The sequence below is a fragment of the Tiliqua scincoides genome, chromosome 1, assembly GCF_035046505.1.
Source record: "Tiliqua scincoides isolate rTilSci1 chromosome 1, rTilSci1.hap2, whole genome shotgun sequence".
NCBI classification, from domain to species: domain Eukaryota; kingdom Metazoa; phylum Chordata; class Lepidosauria; order Squamata; family Scincidae; genus Tiliqua; species Tiliqua scincoides.
In genome coordinates this window covers 292242858-292256467 of record NC_089821.1, presented here as the reverse complement: position 1 = coordinate 292256467, position 13610 = coordinate 292242858, and the positions used below count along the sequence as shown (strand labels likewise).

At 44.3% G+C, this 13610-nt stretch overlaps 1 protein-coding gene across 1 annotated transcript in view; it reads right to left on the bottom strand.

The window, feature by feature from the left end:
- Nucleotides 1-270: 270 nt before the first annotated feature.
- The window catches only part of SPATA7 (spermatogenesis associated 7), a 64437-nt gene continuing 51097 nt past the window's right edge, over nt 271-13610 (bottom strand). The window contains exons 8-12 of the mRNA XM_066624020.1: nt 12934-13007; nt 7860-7913; nt 2490-2567; nt 1529-1586; nt 271-756 (exon numbers count right to left, since the gene is read on the bottom strand). Of these exons, the coding sequence (XP_066480117.1) occupies nt 271-756; nt 1529-1586; nt 2490-2567; nt 7860-7913; nt 12934-13007 (750 nt within the window). The remainder of the gene's footprint in view (nt 757-1528; nt 1587-2489; nt 2568-7859; nt 7914-12933; nt 13008-13610) is intronic.

The window sequence follows — 13610 nt, the reverse complement described above, 5'->3', positions numbered from 1 at the left end:
GACTTTTGAGTAGTTAACGACAAAGTGTTACATGCAGCCGAGCCTTGCAAAAATTTGCCTTTTGCCCACTACGATATGCATTAGCATTCAGTTCACTACAGCCTGATTCATAATACTTGGAACTCTTTCACATGAGGTTGTAAGTTCATATGAACAGAAGATGAGGGGGGGGGGGGAAATGATGATTTGCTAGTGTTTTATTTAATTAGCAAAGTTCAGCTCTCTGCACTGGCTGTGTGTGCTGTCTCTTGGTGCTTTGCTGCTGGTTGTTCACTGCTGTGCATTGTCAGTGGAGAGATGAAGAGATTCTGCAAAGCTTTCTTGGAGGTCATCGACTTCTCGCAAAGACTCGCTCATTTCAAAGTCAGCATCGCAAGTCGTTGAATCGAGAGTTGGTGGCAACATGCAAGAGGTATCTGGGGTTTCCTTGGTCACAAAGGATGAAGGATCTGGTCCAATGGGCACTGGTTCGCTTAGATTTTTGGAAAATCCATCCTTGCTCTCCACCTTTTGGGATTTCTCACTGCACACCAAGGATTTTGGCTCAGCTTGCTCGTTTGCTATGAAATCTATTGCCTTTAAGATCTCCTCATTTTTTGATGCAGGCTTGCTCTGTCTTTGAGTGTCATCAGGATGTTGGAGGTTCTCAGCAGGCTCATTCTGTCGAAGGCCAAATGTGGCAGGCTCTCCCAGATAGTTCTCATTGGTGCAGCCCAGGTCTACTTTCAGAATCTCCAGCAGATGGCGCATTTTGGTCTACAATTCAGGGGAAGAAAATAATACCAGCACTGGTAAATATGAGACAGAGAGAGAGAAAGAGAGAGAGAATGATGATCAAACTGCTTAAGAATGGAAGGATGGGTTTTATTTTATAGCTGTCTGAGAGGTAATCAAAGATTGTTTTCATATATCAACATGCATGGTCCAATCAAACAATAGGTAGTAGACAAAGAACACCTCAAATTAAGGAACTTTTTTTTATCCTGTCATAATGCACATAATTAAGGATAAGCTAATTAACAATTGTTTACAAGTGTATGATATTACATTTTTGTGAGGCAATGACAGGTGTGTGTGTGTGTGTGTGAGAGAGAGAGAGAACACACATCTATTTAGAACATATCTATCATACTTAGAACATATCTGAGCCATATCTATTCAGAAAAACAATCAATCAATCAACAGTATTTATATACCGCTTTTCAACTAAAAGTTCACAAAGCGGTTTACAGAGAAAAAAACAAATAACTAAATGGCTCCCTGTCCCAAAAGGGCTCACAATCTAAAAAGATGCAAATGAATACCAGCAGACAGCCACTAGAACAGACAGTGCTGGGGTGAGGTGGGCCAGTTACTCTCCCCCTGCTAAAAAGAGGAGCACCCACTTGAAAAAGTGCCTCTTACCCAATTAGCAGGGGTTAACAGGTTCACAGAGGCCAGTAATGTCAATTGATGCGATCCTGTTTGGTGAATTCATTTTCTTATGCTTAAATTTTTTTTAAGACTGCCTTTTACATACAGGGCATACCTCTTCCAGATGGTTCTTATTTTGTTCTATGTGGCGCTCAAATAACCTTTCCAAAGCTCTAAAAAATACAAAATGTTCTGAAATTAGGAGTTAGTCAGAAAAAAAAAAAAAATCACATATCCTGCCTAGTTTCATCTGCCTCTACTTGCTTCCCCTTTTGCTGTTGTTTTGCCTGCATTTATTTGAGAGTGTGAGCCTTTTGGGGACCTGTACCCTTTGTAAAGTGTCTGCACACAGAAGGTGCTCTATTGCTTTTTGCTTTGTAAATTGCTTTGACAACTGCTTAGTCGAAAAGTGGTATAGAAGTATACCAACTTTTCAATGAAAAAATATGGCCAAAAAAAATAACTTCATCATAATCAAAACTTAATTTCCAGAAATAAACTCTTAAAAATGTTGGACGTGTCTAAACTCCAACATGGGGTGCCCTCATATTTTCTGAAAAAATGTGGGAGATGTGTTGGGATGAGACCATTTAGCAGGATGCTTGCTGGGACCCTGCAGGCTACTGAGTGATTTACTCAATCATTACTCTGTCACACAGTAGGGTGAGATATGGCATATCATAGTACACTGAGTAAGAATAAATTGACCTCAGGTTTCTTGGATACCATGATACTAGACTGGGACCAGTTCTGCATCTAGCCCTCCATCTCATTTGCTGGGAAAGTAGGTTCCTTTCTGCAAGTTCATACGCTTCTCACTCTCAACAGACTTGCTCAACAATGCTGTTGCAGTGCTTTGACCTCTAAAAGCTTGACAAATTTGTACAAGAGGAGAAAGGAAGCAAACTCAGATGCAAAATGCTAGACTTTTATCCCCACAACTGCCCCATAGTATTTTTTCCACCAGCATTGGCTAAACCTGCCTTGGTTAATTCACTTCTTCCTCAAAAGGCTCATAAATCGATGCATACTATCACTGCAAGGATTTAAACAGATGAACTCCAAATGCATCTAACCTGTTCGAAAACAATCCGAGTCTCAGAATCTCATCTGTTATGTCCTGGATGAAATTTAAATACAGAAGTTCTTCTTCTCTGCATAGAGAACAGAAAATCTACCCTCAGTCTCCAAAACTGACATTTATTAGCTTAGATAGATATAAAGCTATTAATAAAATCTAGACTGGAGATTGGAAGAAAGCAGCGAATTGCTAAGAGAAAGGCATATCTATTATAATGAAAACACATTAATTCTGAAAAAACAGTGGTTCTGGAGTTGATATACAATATAAGAACTTGCATATTTCTAATATGAGTACTTCCTAGCACTATCTTAGAAAGGGTACAACAGAATAATCCCTTCTCTCCTTCTCACAAGGAGAAAGCCTCTTGTAAGATGGTGCCACATGACACACATGTTTCATCAAAATACAGTTTGTGCTTCAGAAACTTCTTGCTCATATGCAAGAACAATCAATCAACTAATGTTCATATGATAGATCAGGTAAGATTTCTTTGAGCCGCAACCCTAATTTTTATTTAATATTTAAGACACTTATACTCTGCCCTTCCCCCCACAATGGGGTGCCCAAGGTTGCTAACCATAAAATAACAAACAATGAAAACGTCTTAAAACTACAATAGAGAGGTTAATTACAGCACAAAAAAATCTCCAGAAAAAAACAAGGGTAAATGAAACCAATTATAAATGCAGCATCAATACACTGCAAAGAGCAGAATAAGTTAAAACGCCCCCAAGACCCACCCACCCCACCTACAATGGAAATGCCACCTGAAAAAAAGACATCCACGCAGGACACAGATCTCAAGTCACTAGGGATGGACTTCTGTAACTGGGGTGCTGCAACCTTCTAATAGGGAAGACCACAACTGCTGTGAACTGTGCTATTCAGTTATAAAAAACAAAACATAGTGACAGACCACTGTGTCCTGGACAACTGTGTCCCAGCCAAATGTGTTCTGGCCATCAGCACCCCTGAATATTTGCTGTTCCAATATATGTATATTTATATTAGATGTACTTTTTAATTTTTAAAATGGAAAGGTATGACTAGGGTTGGGCCGGGGATAAGAGACTTAGCAAATATAACTGGGGTTTGTTGCCCAGTTATAGCTTGTTGCCCAGTTATAGTGGGACTCAAATAACTGGGGCACAAAAATCCCAGGTGTGAAAGCCCAGGGACACCAGTGCCTGGGACACAATTGTCCTGAATGCAAATATCCTAGTACCCCCCCCCCCCCCCAAAAAAAAAAAAAATCTCTGGAAAGGATGCTAAGGTTGAATATCCTAGGGAACAAGAAGGTATTCATTTGCACACAGGAACCCTGACCTGATCAGCAGCACAGAGCAGGCCTTCAATGCTTTAGACAAGGGGTGCCCAAACCCCGGCCATGAGGCCACTTGTGGCCCTCGAGGCCTCTCAATGCGGCCCTCAGGGAGCCCCCAGTCTCCAATGAGCCTCTGGCTCTCCGGAGATTTGTCTGAGCCCACACTGCCCACTCTCAGTGTGAGAGCGACTCTTGACCTTTCATGTGAGCTGTGGGATGAGGGCTCCCTCCACTGCTTGTTGTTTCACGTCTGTGATGCAGTAGCGGCAGCAAAGGAAAGGCCAGCCTTGCTTTGTGCGAGGCCTTTTATAGGCCTTGAGCTATTGCAAGACCTGCATTCATTCATATAAGTTCATCTTTAATATATTCATTTATGTAACCTTATGTAAATTTATTCAAATTTTAAATGTAAACTAATTCTTTCCCCCCCCCCCGGCCCCCTACACAGTGTCAGAGAGCTGATGTGGCCCTTCTGCCAAAAACTTTGGACACCCCTGCTTTAGACCAGTGGTTCTCACACTTTTAGCACTGGGACCCACTTTTTAGAATGAGAATCAGGACCCACTGGAAGTGATGTTGTGACTGGAAGTGACATCATCAAGCAGGGACATTTTTAACAATCCTAGGCTGCAATCCTACCCACACTTACCCAGGAGTAAGTCCCACTGACTATCATTGTTAAAAGAATATACATAGTAGCTTGTTAAAAGTACAGGCCTGTAACATTTCCCCAAATGCAGTCACATATCATGGTAGAATCAAGTCTAATATATTAAAAATAAAATACTGAAATGAATGGGGACCCACCTGAAATTGGCTCGCGACCCACCTAGTGGGTCCTCACCCACAGTTTGAGAAACACTGCTTTAGACACATGGGAGTGTTGTATGTAACCAAGGGCTGGTTTGCTTGTGACAGCCGCTAGTCTCTGGTGAGAAAGAATTTCATCTAAGAGAATAGGGAGCTGGAGGAAGGGAACTTTTGGCTGTAACCCAGGTTTTTTCCACTTTTTAGGCCACTGTAAGCAGGTGGGCTAGCACAATTTTTGTGGATTAGTAATTTGCATGAATTTATTTGCAAGGCTGTGACACTATAATTCCCTAAGGACAGAACGGATGTAATCAATTCATCCTCCTCCCACCCTCCAATTTTTGTTTCCTCTACTGGTAGCACAGACAGTAACTTCTTCAAGACATTTGCACCACTCAGCTTCATCCTCACATCAGAAGGAGAGAATCCCTCGGCCAACACACACTTAGGCAGCACCTGCAGCTACAACAGTCCTGATCCAGGGAAGAATATATGTGCACAAGTGAGTCTTCAATGCACATGTTTTTTCTCATTGGACCCCAAACAGTACACAGACTGGATGCAGATGTGTGCCTGTATTGTGACTGGTCTTGAGACTGTGTCCTAGGCTATGCAAGAAAGCATATTTCTTTTACCTTTGCCATTTTGAAAGGGATGAGCTGTATGCAGATAACAGCACAGAACTATATCTGGAAAGGATCTTGAGGCTTCAATGATCTTTTGTCTTACGTTATTTTTCAAATATTATTGTTGGCAAGCTGAGCGTTACTTCTACGCAGTTTGTTTAAAAGCACACGTTTAATGAAAGAAGGCAAAACATTTCAAGTCACAGAAAAATAATTGCTCAGGTGTCTAAACAGCAGCAGCAATATTTAGTAAGCAGATGCAAACTGACATAGTACACAAACATTTAATAGAAGCAATCAGCCATCAGCATGCAAATCGGTTAATGTGCTGCTACATTTCCTTCCATAAAGTGAATTGCATTTCAAAAGGGAGGTGCTTGAGCGAGAGGTGCAGAGCATCACAACACCTTGAATGCTTTTGGCATGCACGCCTTTGGATCTAATGTTAGTTAGTGATCTTAACACTGCAGAATAGAGTTCCACTCCCATAGCACTTTCCAAGAATCCTAGAGTGCTTTACAATCACCGGAGGCAGAACAATGTAGTTGTTAAGAGTGTCAGACTAGAACCAAGGAGACAAAGACTCAAATCCCCACACAGTCGTGAAGCTCAGGGTGCAATCCGGGGTCATCTGACTCTTGTGCCAGCCCAGGAGTTGCAAATGCACATTTGAGCCTCCTTTAGAGTCGGGGAGACCAGTGCAAGGATGTGAGCCAGCCTCCCCGTGCTGGAGCAAGCCCTGGGACTGGTGAGTTTGCGCCGACCAAGTCAGGTCAGTGCGGGGGTCTGTGGAGGGCAGGGGAAGGGAGAGGGTGGGCAGCAGGTGGGCCTATGGGCAGGCTGGGCTTGGGAGGGGGTGGTGCAGGTATCCAGCACTTAAGGCTGGAACCTAATCCCACTCATGGGTGACCAGGTGCAGCGCTGGGCTGCTCAGATCCGTGCCACCTCTTTAGGTGGCACAGCCACTTTGGGTGCCCTTCGGGGAGAAAGGCGGAATACAAATCTAATAAATAAATAAATAGCCCCACTGGGACTGCTACCACATTACCACGGGTAAGGGGATTAATTCCACAGTCAGCCCCAACCAGCTGCCCAGCTGCATACTATGCCCAGCTGCATATGCCCGGCTGCATACTATCCAGACTACTGGCCTGCCTGTTCCAGCACAGGTTAGGATTGGGCTGTCAATGGGTGACCCTGGGTGAGTCATTCTCTCTTGGTATAATGTACCTCACAGGACTGTCAATAGGACAAAATGGGTGAATTGATGGGGAGAATCATGTTAGCTATCCTATACTTCCTGAAGCTAAGGTGAGTTTGGGAGTGGAATAAGAAAAAGCTACCAGCAACTGCTCCTAAGCCACCAGCAAAGCTGACCCTACATCACTTTCCAAACTCAAAACTTTGGGAAACTAGGTGGAGGGATAGGTTCCAAAACTTTGGAACACCAGGTGGAGGGATAGGTGTGCAGATGATGGAATGTTTGAGCTGAGTGTTGTGCTCCAAGGCCTAATCCTGAGGCAGTTTTATGGTGCAAGTTCTCACTCCACATTTGCTTTTAAATCACACAAGCACTAATTTCATGCAATGAAGCATCAGCATGCAGAGACACCCATGTGTTTCCTCCGTATGTTATTTGGGATTTTTTTGGTGCAATGAAGACTGATGCAGCTTTGTGCCCAAAAACCAAGGGAAGAAAGAAGATAGAAGGATAAGATTTTTCAGTCACATTGGTTTAAACCAGGGGTCTCTAAACTTTTCAGCCAAAGGGCTGCATCAAATATCTGGCATGGTGTCAAGGACGGGGAAAAAATTTAAATAGAAAATTTAAATAAATACAAGCAGGGTTAGGCCTGGTTAGTACTTGGATGGGAGACTGCCTGGGAATACTGGGTGCTGCAGGTTTATACCATGGTCTTTCGAGACTGAAGGTTGCCAACCAACCACATTAGAGATGGAACTTAGATGAATGACTGAAATGAATGAATGAATGAATGGGTTCAAATGTCCAGGATTTCTCCAAGCATGAACACATGCCAAGAAATAAAGCACACACATTTAAGTGGACCCCATTCCCTCACCCCACAAACACAACTTTTTTGGAGGAAAAATCCATTATGGGGTACAAGCCATGATGTGTATGTGCAACCTCCTGATTTTAGGAATGGGTTAAGTCAGAATGCCAGATGTAGGGGAGAGCACCAGGATGAGGTCTCTTGTTATCTGGTGTGCTCCCTGGGGCATTTGGTGGGCCGCTGTGAGATACAGGAAGCTGGACTAGATGGGCCTATGGCCTGATCCAGTGGGGCTGTTCTTATGTTCTTATGTTCTTATGTAACTCTGGTTGTGTTTGGTCAACTGGGCCAGAGGCTCTTAGAGGATCAGAGGCTGGCTGCGGGCCAGATAGAGGCACTTCACGGACCGCATCTGGCCCCCGGGCCGGGATTTGGAGACCCCTGGTTTAAACCAAAAGTCAGGATTTGCATTCTGCTCTGTCCCTAAACAATACCCTGGTCATAAGAACATAAGACTGGTCATATTACAGTCTCTAACATTACCAATAATGTTGCATTTTATTAATTTTTTTAACTCTGTTACTTACTCAGCCTGGATTCTTCTCATGGTTGGGGACTCTGCAAAGCCTGGAGATGTCACGCTAAGCCATGAAAGGAAAAACACAGAAAAACAGAAGTGAGAGCAGCATTGTGATTTCATGAAGTACAACGGTCATAAAGTAAAATATTCTTGGGAATTGCACTTTGGTGAGAGTGCCGAGAACACTCACTGTTGGAGAGCCCTAGTCTACTCTCTCAATAGAATTACAATTTCAGGGCTCCTGGGGAAAAAGAAATAAGTACTGTATTATACAGGCTTAAATCTGTACTGTAGCCATGTCCTGAATATAGCCTTTGACAGAGTGCCACTTTCTGAAGGAAGCAACTGGACTTCATTGAAAGACCATCTGTTAAAGAAGATACCCAGGGCTCTTTGCAGAAAATAATCTCTTTAGGTTCAAATACAGATCTGACCATGGCATTCATGGGGGATCCATTTCTGGATCCCTCACAGATACCAAAACCCACAGATCATTAACTCCATGGGTTGTGAGTTAGGTAACAACAGGACCTCCAAACGCAACCAGAAGCTGTTCTAGTTGCATCCAGAGCTGTTCTGAGGCCTCTATTAGAAAGCCTCCCAGACATGACTGGAACAAGCTTCCAGTCGCATCTGGGAGGTCCTGGGAGGTTCTGAGTGGGTCAAATCCGCAGGTCCTGAACCTGTGAAAAAAGAGGACCCACCTGTATCTCCTTTGGGAGGAGGTAATTTTGGCACAAAAATGGAATGGAGGGAAAATGTTAGCCTCGCCCTCCCATGTACTCCATACTATGATCCTGAACCACTTAAACTATCCTCTGTTTCTGGAGCTAAAAAGATCGCTTCCTGTCCACTTCCCCGTCTAAGCACATCTGTTCATGACAGGCTGAACATTAATTGTAGTGCTGACATCAAGACTTGAATGACACCCAGATGGAAACATATCTAGCCTTCAGTGTGTTCTGCATAATAACACCATCATGATAATATCAAGAGGTAGTTTGAAAAATCACTTCTGACAGTGCTGCCTTTCAACTCTGAAAAGTACATTGACTTTTATATGCTTCTGAAGCGATGATATCTCCAGAATTCTAGTGGGAAATACCTAGCTAGTAGGTCTCTGATTCACTGATTTTACAGCTTGCCTGGCAGATTGGTCTGATGTTCCAGAATACCCCACCCACTAAATCTACTACATTCTGATGCTTTTGTGCTTGACGCAGACAGTGAACCAACTGCACAAACATGAGTTATGCCTTCCATAATTTTTTTTTTTCTTTTGGGAAGGCACTTGCGACTCACCACAGGTAAACAACCAGAATGCTAGTTCAGAGTTTGGCAAGCAATCCAAGAAGCTGATCAGGAAAAAAGATTCAGAAAGTTCGATAATGTGGGGTGATGGGAAAGGGGAGGGGCAGGACTGTGTGTGATCTTCGCTGCCTGGGATTAAAAAATGTAACATAAAGAAAGCCCCACTTTCCATGAAGAAGCAATCTGTGATTTGTGTGTGTGTGTCTAATGCAGCCTTTTTTTAAAACCTTTTTTGATATCATGGCACCCGGAGCAGGCACTAAAATTGTCAAAGCACACATCAGTTTTCTGACAATTGAAAAGTCACACTACACTTCTGGCCGGCGACTCACATCCTCCAATGGCCCTACTAATATATGACCCTCCACAAAACTTCCATGGCACACCTATGGATCATTCACGGCACAGTGGTTGAAAATCACTGATCTAGGGTCACAGCTGATTTGACTTGGAACACAATTAAAGGAATAGACTGGCTGAACTCAGGAGACTGTGGTACAGGCTCGCAGATCCAATCCCTTGGTTGTGTCCTCACTAGGTCTGGAAATTGGAATTTCCAGCTCCATACACATATGCCTGTATTACATGACTTTTACTGAGGGTACTGCATGTTGATTTTATGATATGAGCACTTTCCTGTATTTAAACATCATTTGTACCTAAGAGTCACCCATATCCTTAATTTTACACACTTGATTGATGTCTCCCGCCCTCCCAGGCACCTACACACACAGAATGCAGGGTCTTGTTCATTATTGGTCTATTTACTAAAAACTGTGGTAAAGTAGCAACGTATATTCTGGCACCCTAAGAGGCCAATAAGACTCTTGCTTTCCTTGCCTGCCTGGGATGAACAAGCAGAGGAACAGTACAATTGTGCTGTATTCACCTTAGAAAAAAGATGAGCAGGACCAAAAGGACCTCCTCCCCCCAAACATGGGGGGGGGGCAGTAAAGCGTCAGAATGATACGCAGATGTACTAATCACTTTGTAAATATTGTTACGTTGTCTTTTCTAGTGCCTCTTCAGCCAAAATGTGTTGTGAATCCTATGCATCACTTTCTATTTTTTTGGGGGGGGGGGGTATGCCATGTTCCCCTTCAGTCATGGTCACATTCAGAGGCTGCAGGAGGAAAGTAAGACATGCTAAAATCCATGGGTAATTCCATCTTCCATGAAGATGAATCAAGAGATGAATCCTATCCAACTTTTCAGCACCGGAGCAGCCGCAACGCTGCCCCAAGCTAAGGAAACAAACATTCCCTTATCTTGAGGAGGCCTCTGTGACTGCCTCCCCACCCAAAGGATGCAGTGCACATCCCACTGGCACAGCTGCACTGACGCTGGAAAACTGGATAGGATTGGACCCTGTATCATTAACAGAATATAAAGTATGCAGGCTTCAGCCCTATTTTCCTTCCTTCCTACTGCATGTAGGCTTTCTTGGTAATCAAACCTTACAAGATTTCTTAGATTTCCCCTCTTTAATTTCCTAGTATCCTTCCTAAGTTTATTACTCCTATTGCAAGGTCTGGAACCTTCAATATAAATTACACCTGGAACCTATTTCAACTTGTTCAAGCAATTTTTTTTAATCCAACTGCTTTCTCTATTCATTGCTCAGCCCAGCCCAACTTTGTAACTTCCTTAATGCTGCAGAAATCTTAAAAAAAATAAATCTGAATACATGACTTTGCAGTTTTAGATGTCCTTCCAACCAAATCCATCTGAGTTCTGGGTGGCCTTACCCTAAAGGCCAACTAGGCAATTGCCTGGGGTGCCAAGATCCCAGGAAGCCCATTTCAGGTCCATGTCTTGGAAGCAGAGCCACTGTCTACTTTTGAAAGGTTTGCACAAAGGCAGTGCAGCAGCAGCTAGGTGGTGTCATATACATTCCAGGGGGGACATGATCTGGTTGCCTTCTGGTTGCCATTAGCTGCCAACACCATATATTCAGTTGCAAGGAGAAGTAAAGAAGTGACAGACATTACAAATGAAAAAAAAAAAAAATACACTGTTCAAGTCTTGATCTTTCAGTATGCTATTGTTTTGCTGCTCAATATCTGAGGAAGACACTAGAAGGAGAAAACATTAGACCCATGAACCAAATCTTCATCTCAGTCACTTCCAGTGTCGAGTTTATCAGATTCTCACTAGTCTCACTAGGAAGGAGAAATGTGAAAACTTTGACCCATATTTCAATTTGCCTCTCAGGGAGAGAGATGGCCGCAGCTCAGCTCAGCTTACCTGAGATGCCTGGCGACGCCCCTGGAGGCTAGCCATGCCTCACTAGGGAGGCGGGACGCACAGAATGAATACCTCCGGTAAATGGTAAATGCAGGGTGGAAATAGTCATACTGGGATTACCCCCTCCCCCACACACACACTTTGCTTGTCTTGCTGTGACCCCACCAGTCACAGCAAGACAAGCAAAGTGTGTGTGTGTGTGTGGGGGGGGGGGGGTAATCCCAGTATGACTATTTCCACCCTGCATGCCATTTACCGGAGGTATTCATTCTGTGCGTCCCGCCTCCCTAGTGAGGCGTGGCTAGCCTCCGGGGGCGTCACCAGGCATCTCAGGGAGAGAGATGGCCGCAGCTCAGCTCAGCTCCACATGCATCCTCCTGACTTGCTGCTTTTCCGAGGCTGAGAACGAGGTGGGTGGGGCAGCGTGAGGTGGGTAGGGCGTGGGAACCATGGTGGGGCAGGAGGGAGAGAAGGCTGACTGGGCAGCTCAGAGGTGCTGGATCCCATCAGCACAGGGCGCGCTCCTGGCAGGCTTCAAACTGGGAGGGAAGCCTGACATAGAGAGAGCAGTGAAGCGCTTTCCTCCACCTGGGAAAGAGGGAGCCCCGCCTGCTCTTGGGGGGTGTCCAAATGCCCCAGCCTGCATTCCTCCGTCTTGCCTGGGGGGAATAGGGGTGGCATCTGCATGTTGGGATGCATGTGTTTGAGCAGCCCCCATCTACTTTGGGGGTGAGTTGTAATCTTGCTGGGTGTGGCTGCAATCCTATCCACACTTTCCTGGGAGTAAGCCCCATTGACTCAAATAGGACTTACTTCTGAGCAGACCTACATAGGCTTGAGGTCTGTGCAAGCTTAACCCAGGATCTTCACCTTTCTCTTTTTCCTCCCCCTTCAAAAAAGAAAATAAAAGCTACTCTTGATGGCTTTTTCTCCAAAAATTGATTAAAAAATAAAAACACCCATTCCTTTTCAGCCACCCCCCTTTTTCCTCTTGCCTCCTTTTGAGGGGGGGTTTCCCATGTTAGCTGCTATTGTAAGGCAAAAGGCACAATCCTCGCTAGGTCTACTCAGAAGTAAGTCCTATTGTGTTCAATGGGACTTACTTCCAGAAAAGTGAGGTTAGGATTGCAGCCAAACAGTCTCTGGGTCTCAGTTTGCACCAGTCTGCAATTAGCAGATACACACAAAACAAAGTCTTCCCCTCCCTCAGCAAATTCATCACTTCCCCCCCCCCTTTTCAAAACCCTCCAGGTGTGCTGCTAACAAACTCAGGGCACAATCTTAAACCAGGTCTACTCAGAAGTAAGTCCTATTTTGTTCAATGGGGCTTACTCTCAGGTAAGTGTGGTTAGGATTGCAGTCTCAGAGTGCTGGCAGCTGTTTTTTTTTTTGTTTCTAGTGTATAATTATAACACTTTCATCCCCATTTTGGGGGTAACTGAGGTGAGGTAATGGGGAGCCGTGGTCAATGGCCACAAGCATCAGGGGAGTGCTGGAAAAGTTCGAGAACCACTGCCATATACCTTGGTGAGGAGAGCTGAGAAACCACCTGCCCTTCATCAGACTTATCTTCATTGGGAGACACTTTATCTTCCATCTACAATAAAGGAAAAAAGCTTTTGTATTACAAAAGGAGGGAGGAGGTGGTGCGAGAGGTGGTGGTGCAGGTTGGAGAAACTGTTGGGGGAGCACATGTGCTCTGCTAAACATGCAGCAGTAGCAGCATCCCTCCCTTCTGACATGTAGCTTCAGTGCCAGGAACAATGTAGTGTGCCCAAAGAGTCCTGACAATATGAGGCCATCCTCAGAACAGTTTTACAGCAAACTGCTACTCAACACATGCACAAGCAATTCCAGCAAGCAGCATATGGCTACTTCCATATATGAAGCACAAGAAGGGCTTGTCTTATATTGGGAATGGCCAGGTGGTTTACATTGTGCGTGGCTTAGTAGCAGTGTACCTGGTTGAGAACCTGAGGAGGAGAGAAGGGATGCCAGTCTATCCCCTCCCATGTACATGGGCTTAGCACATGCTGTGGGGAAGGTCTGTTCTCACAGTTTTTTTGAGCACTGTTTCTGATTGCCTGGGAGAATGTTGCAATTTGCTGAAAAATCAATTATAATTTTCAATAAATAATGAAGAGAAGACATTATCTTGTGCAAGCAAGGAAGAGACTAAGGGCGCAATCCTAACCCCTTA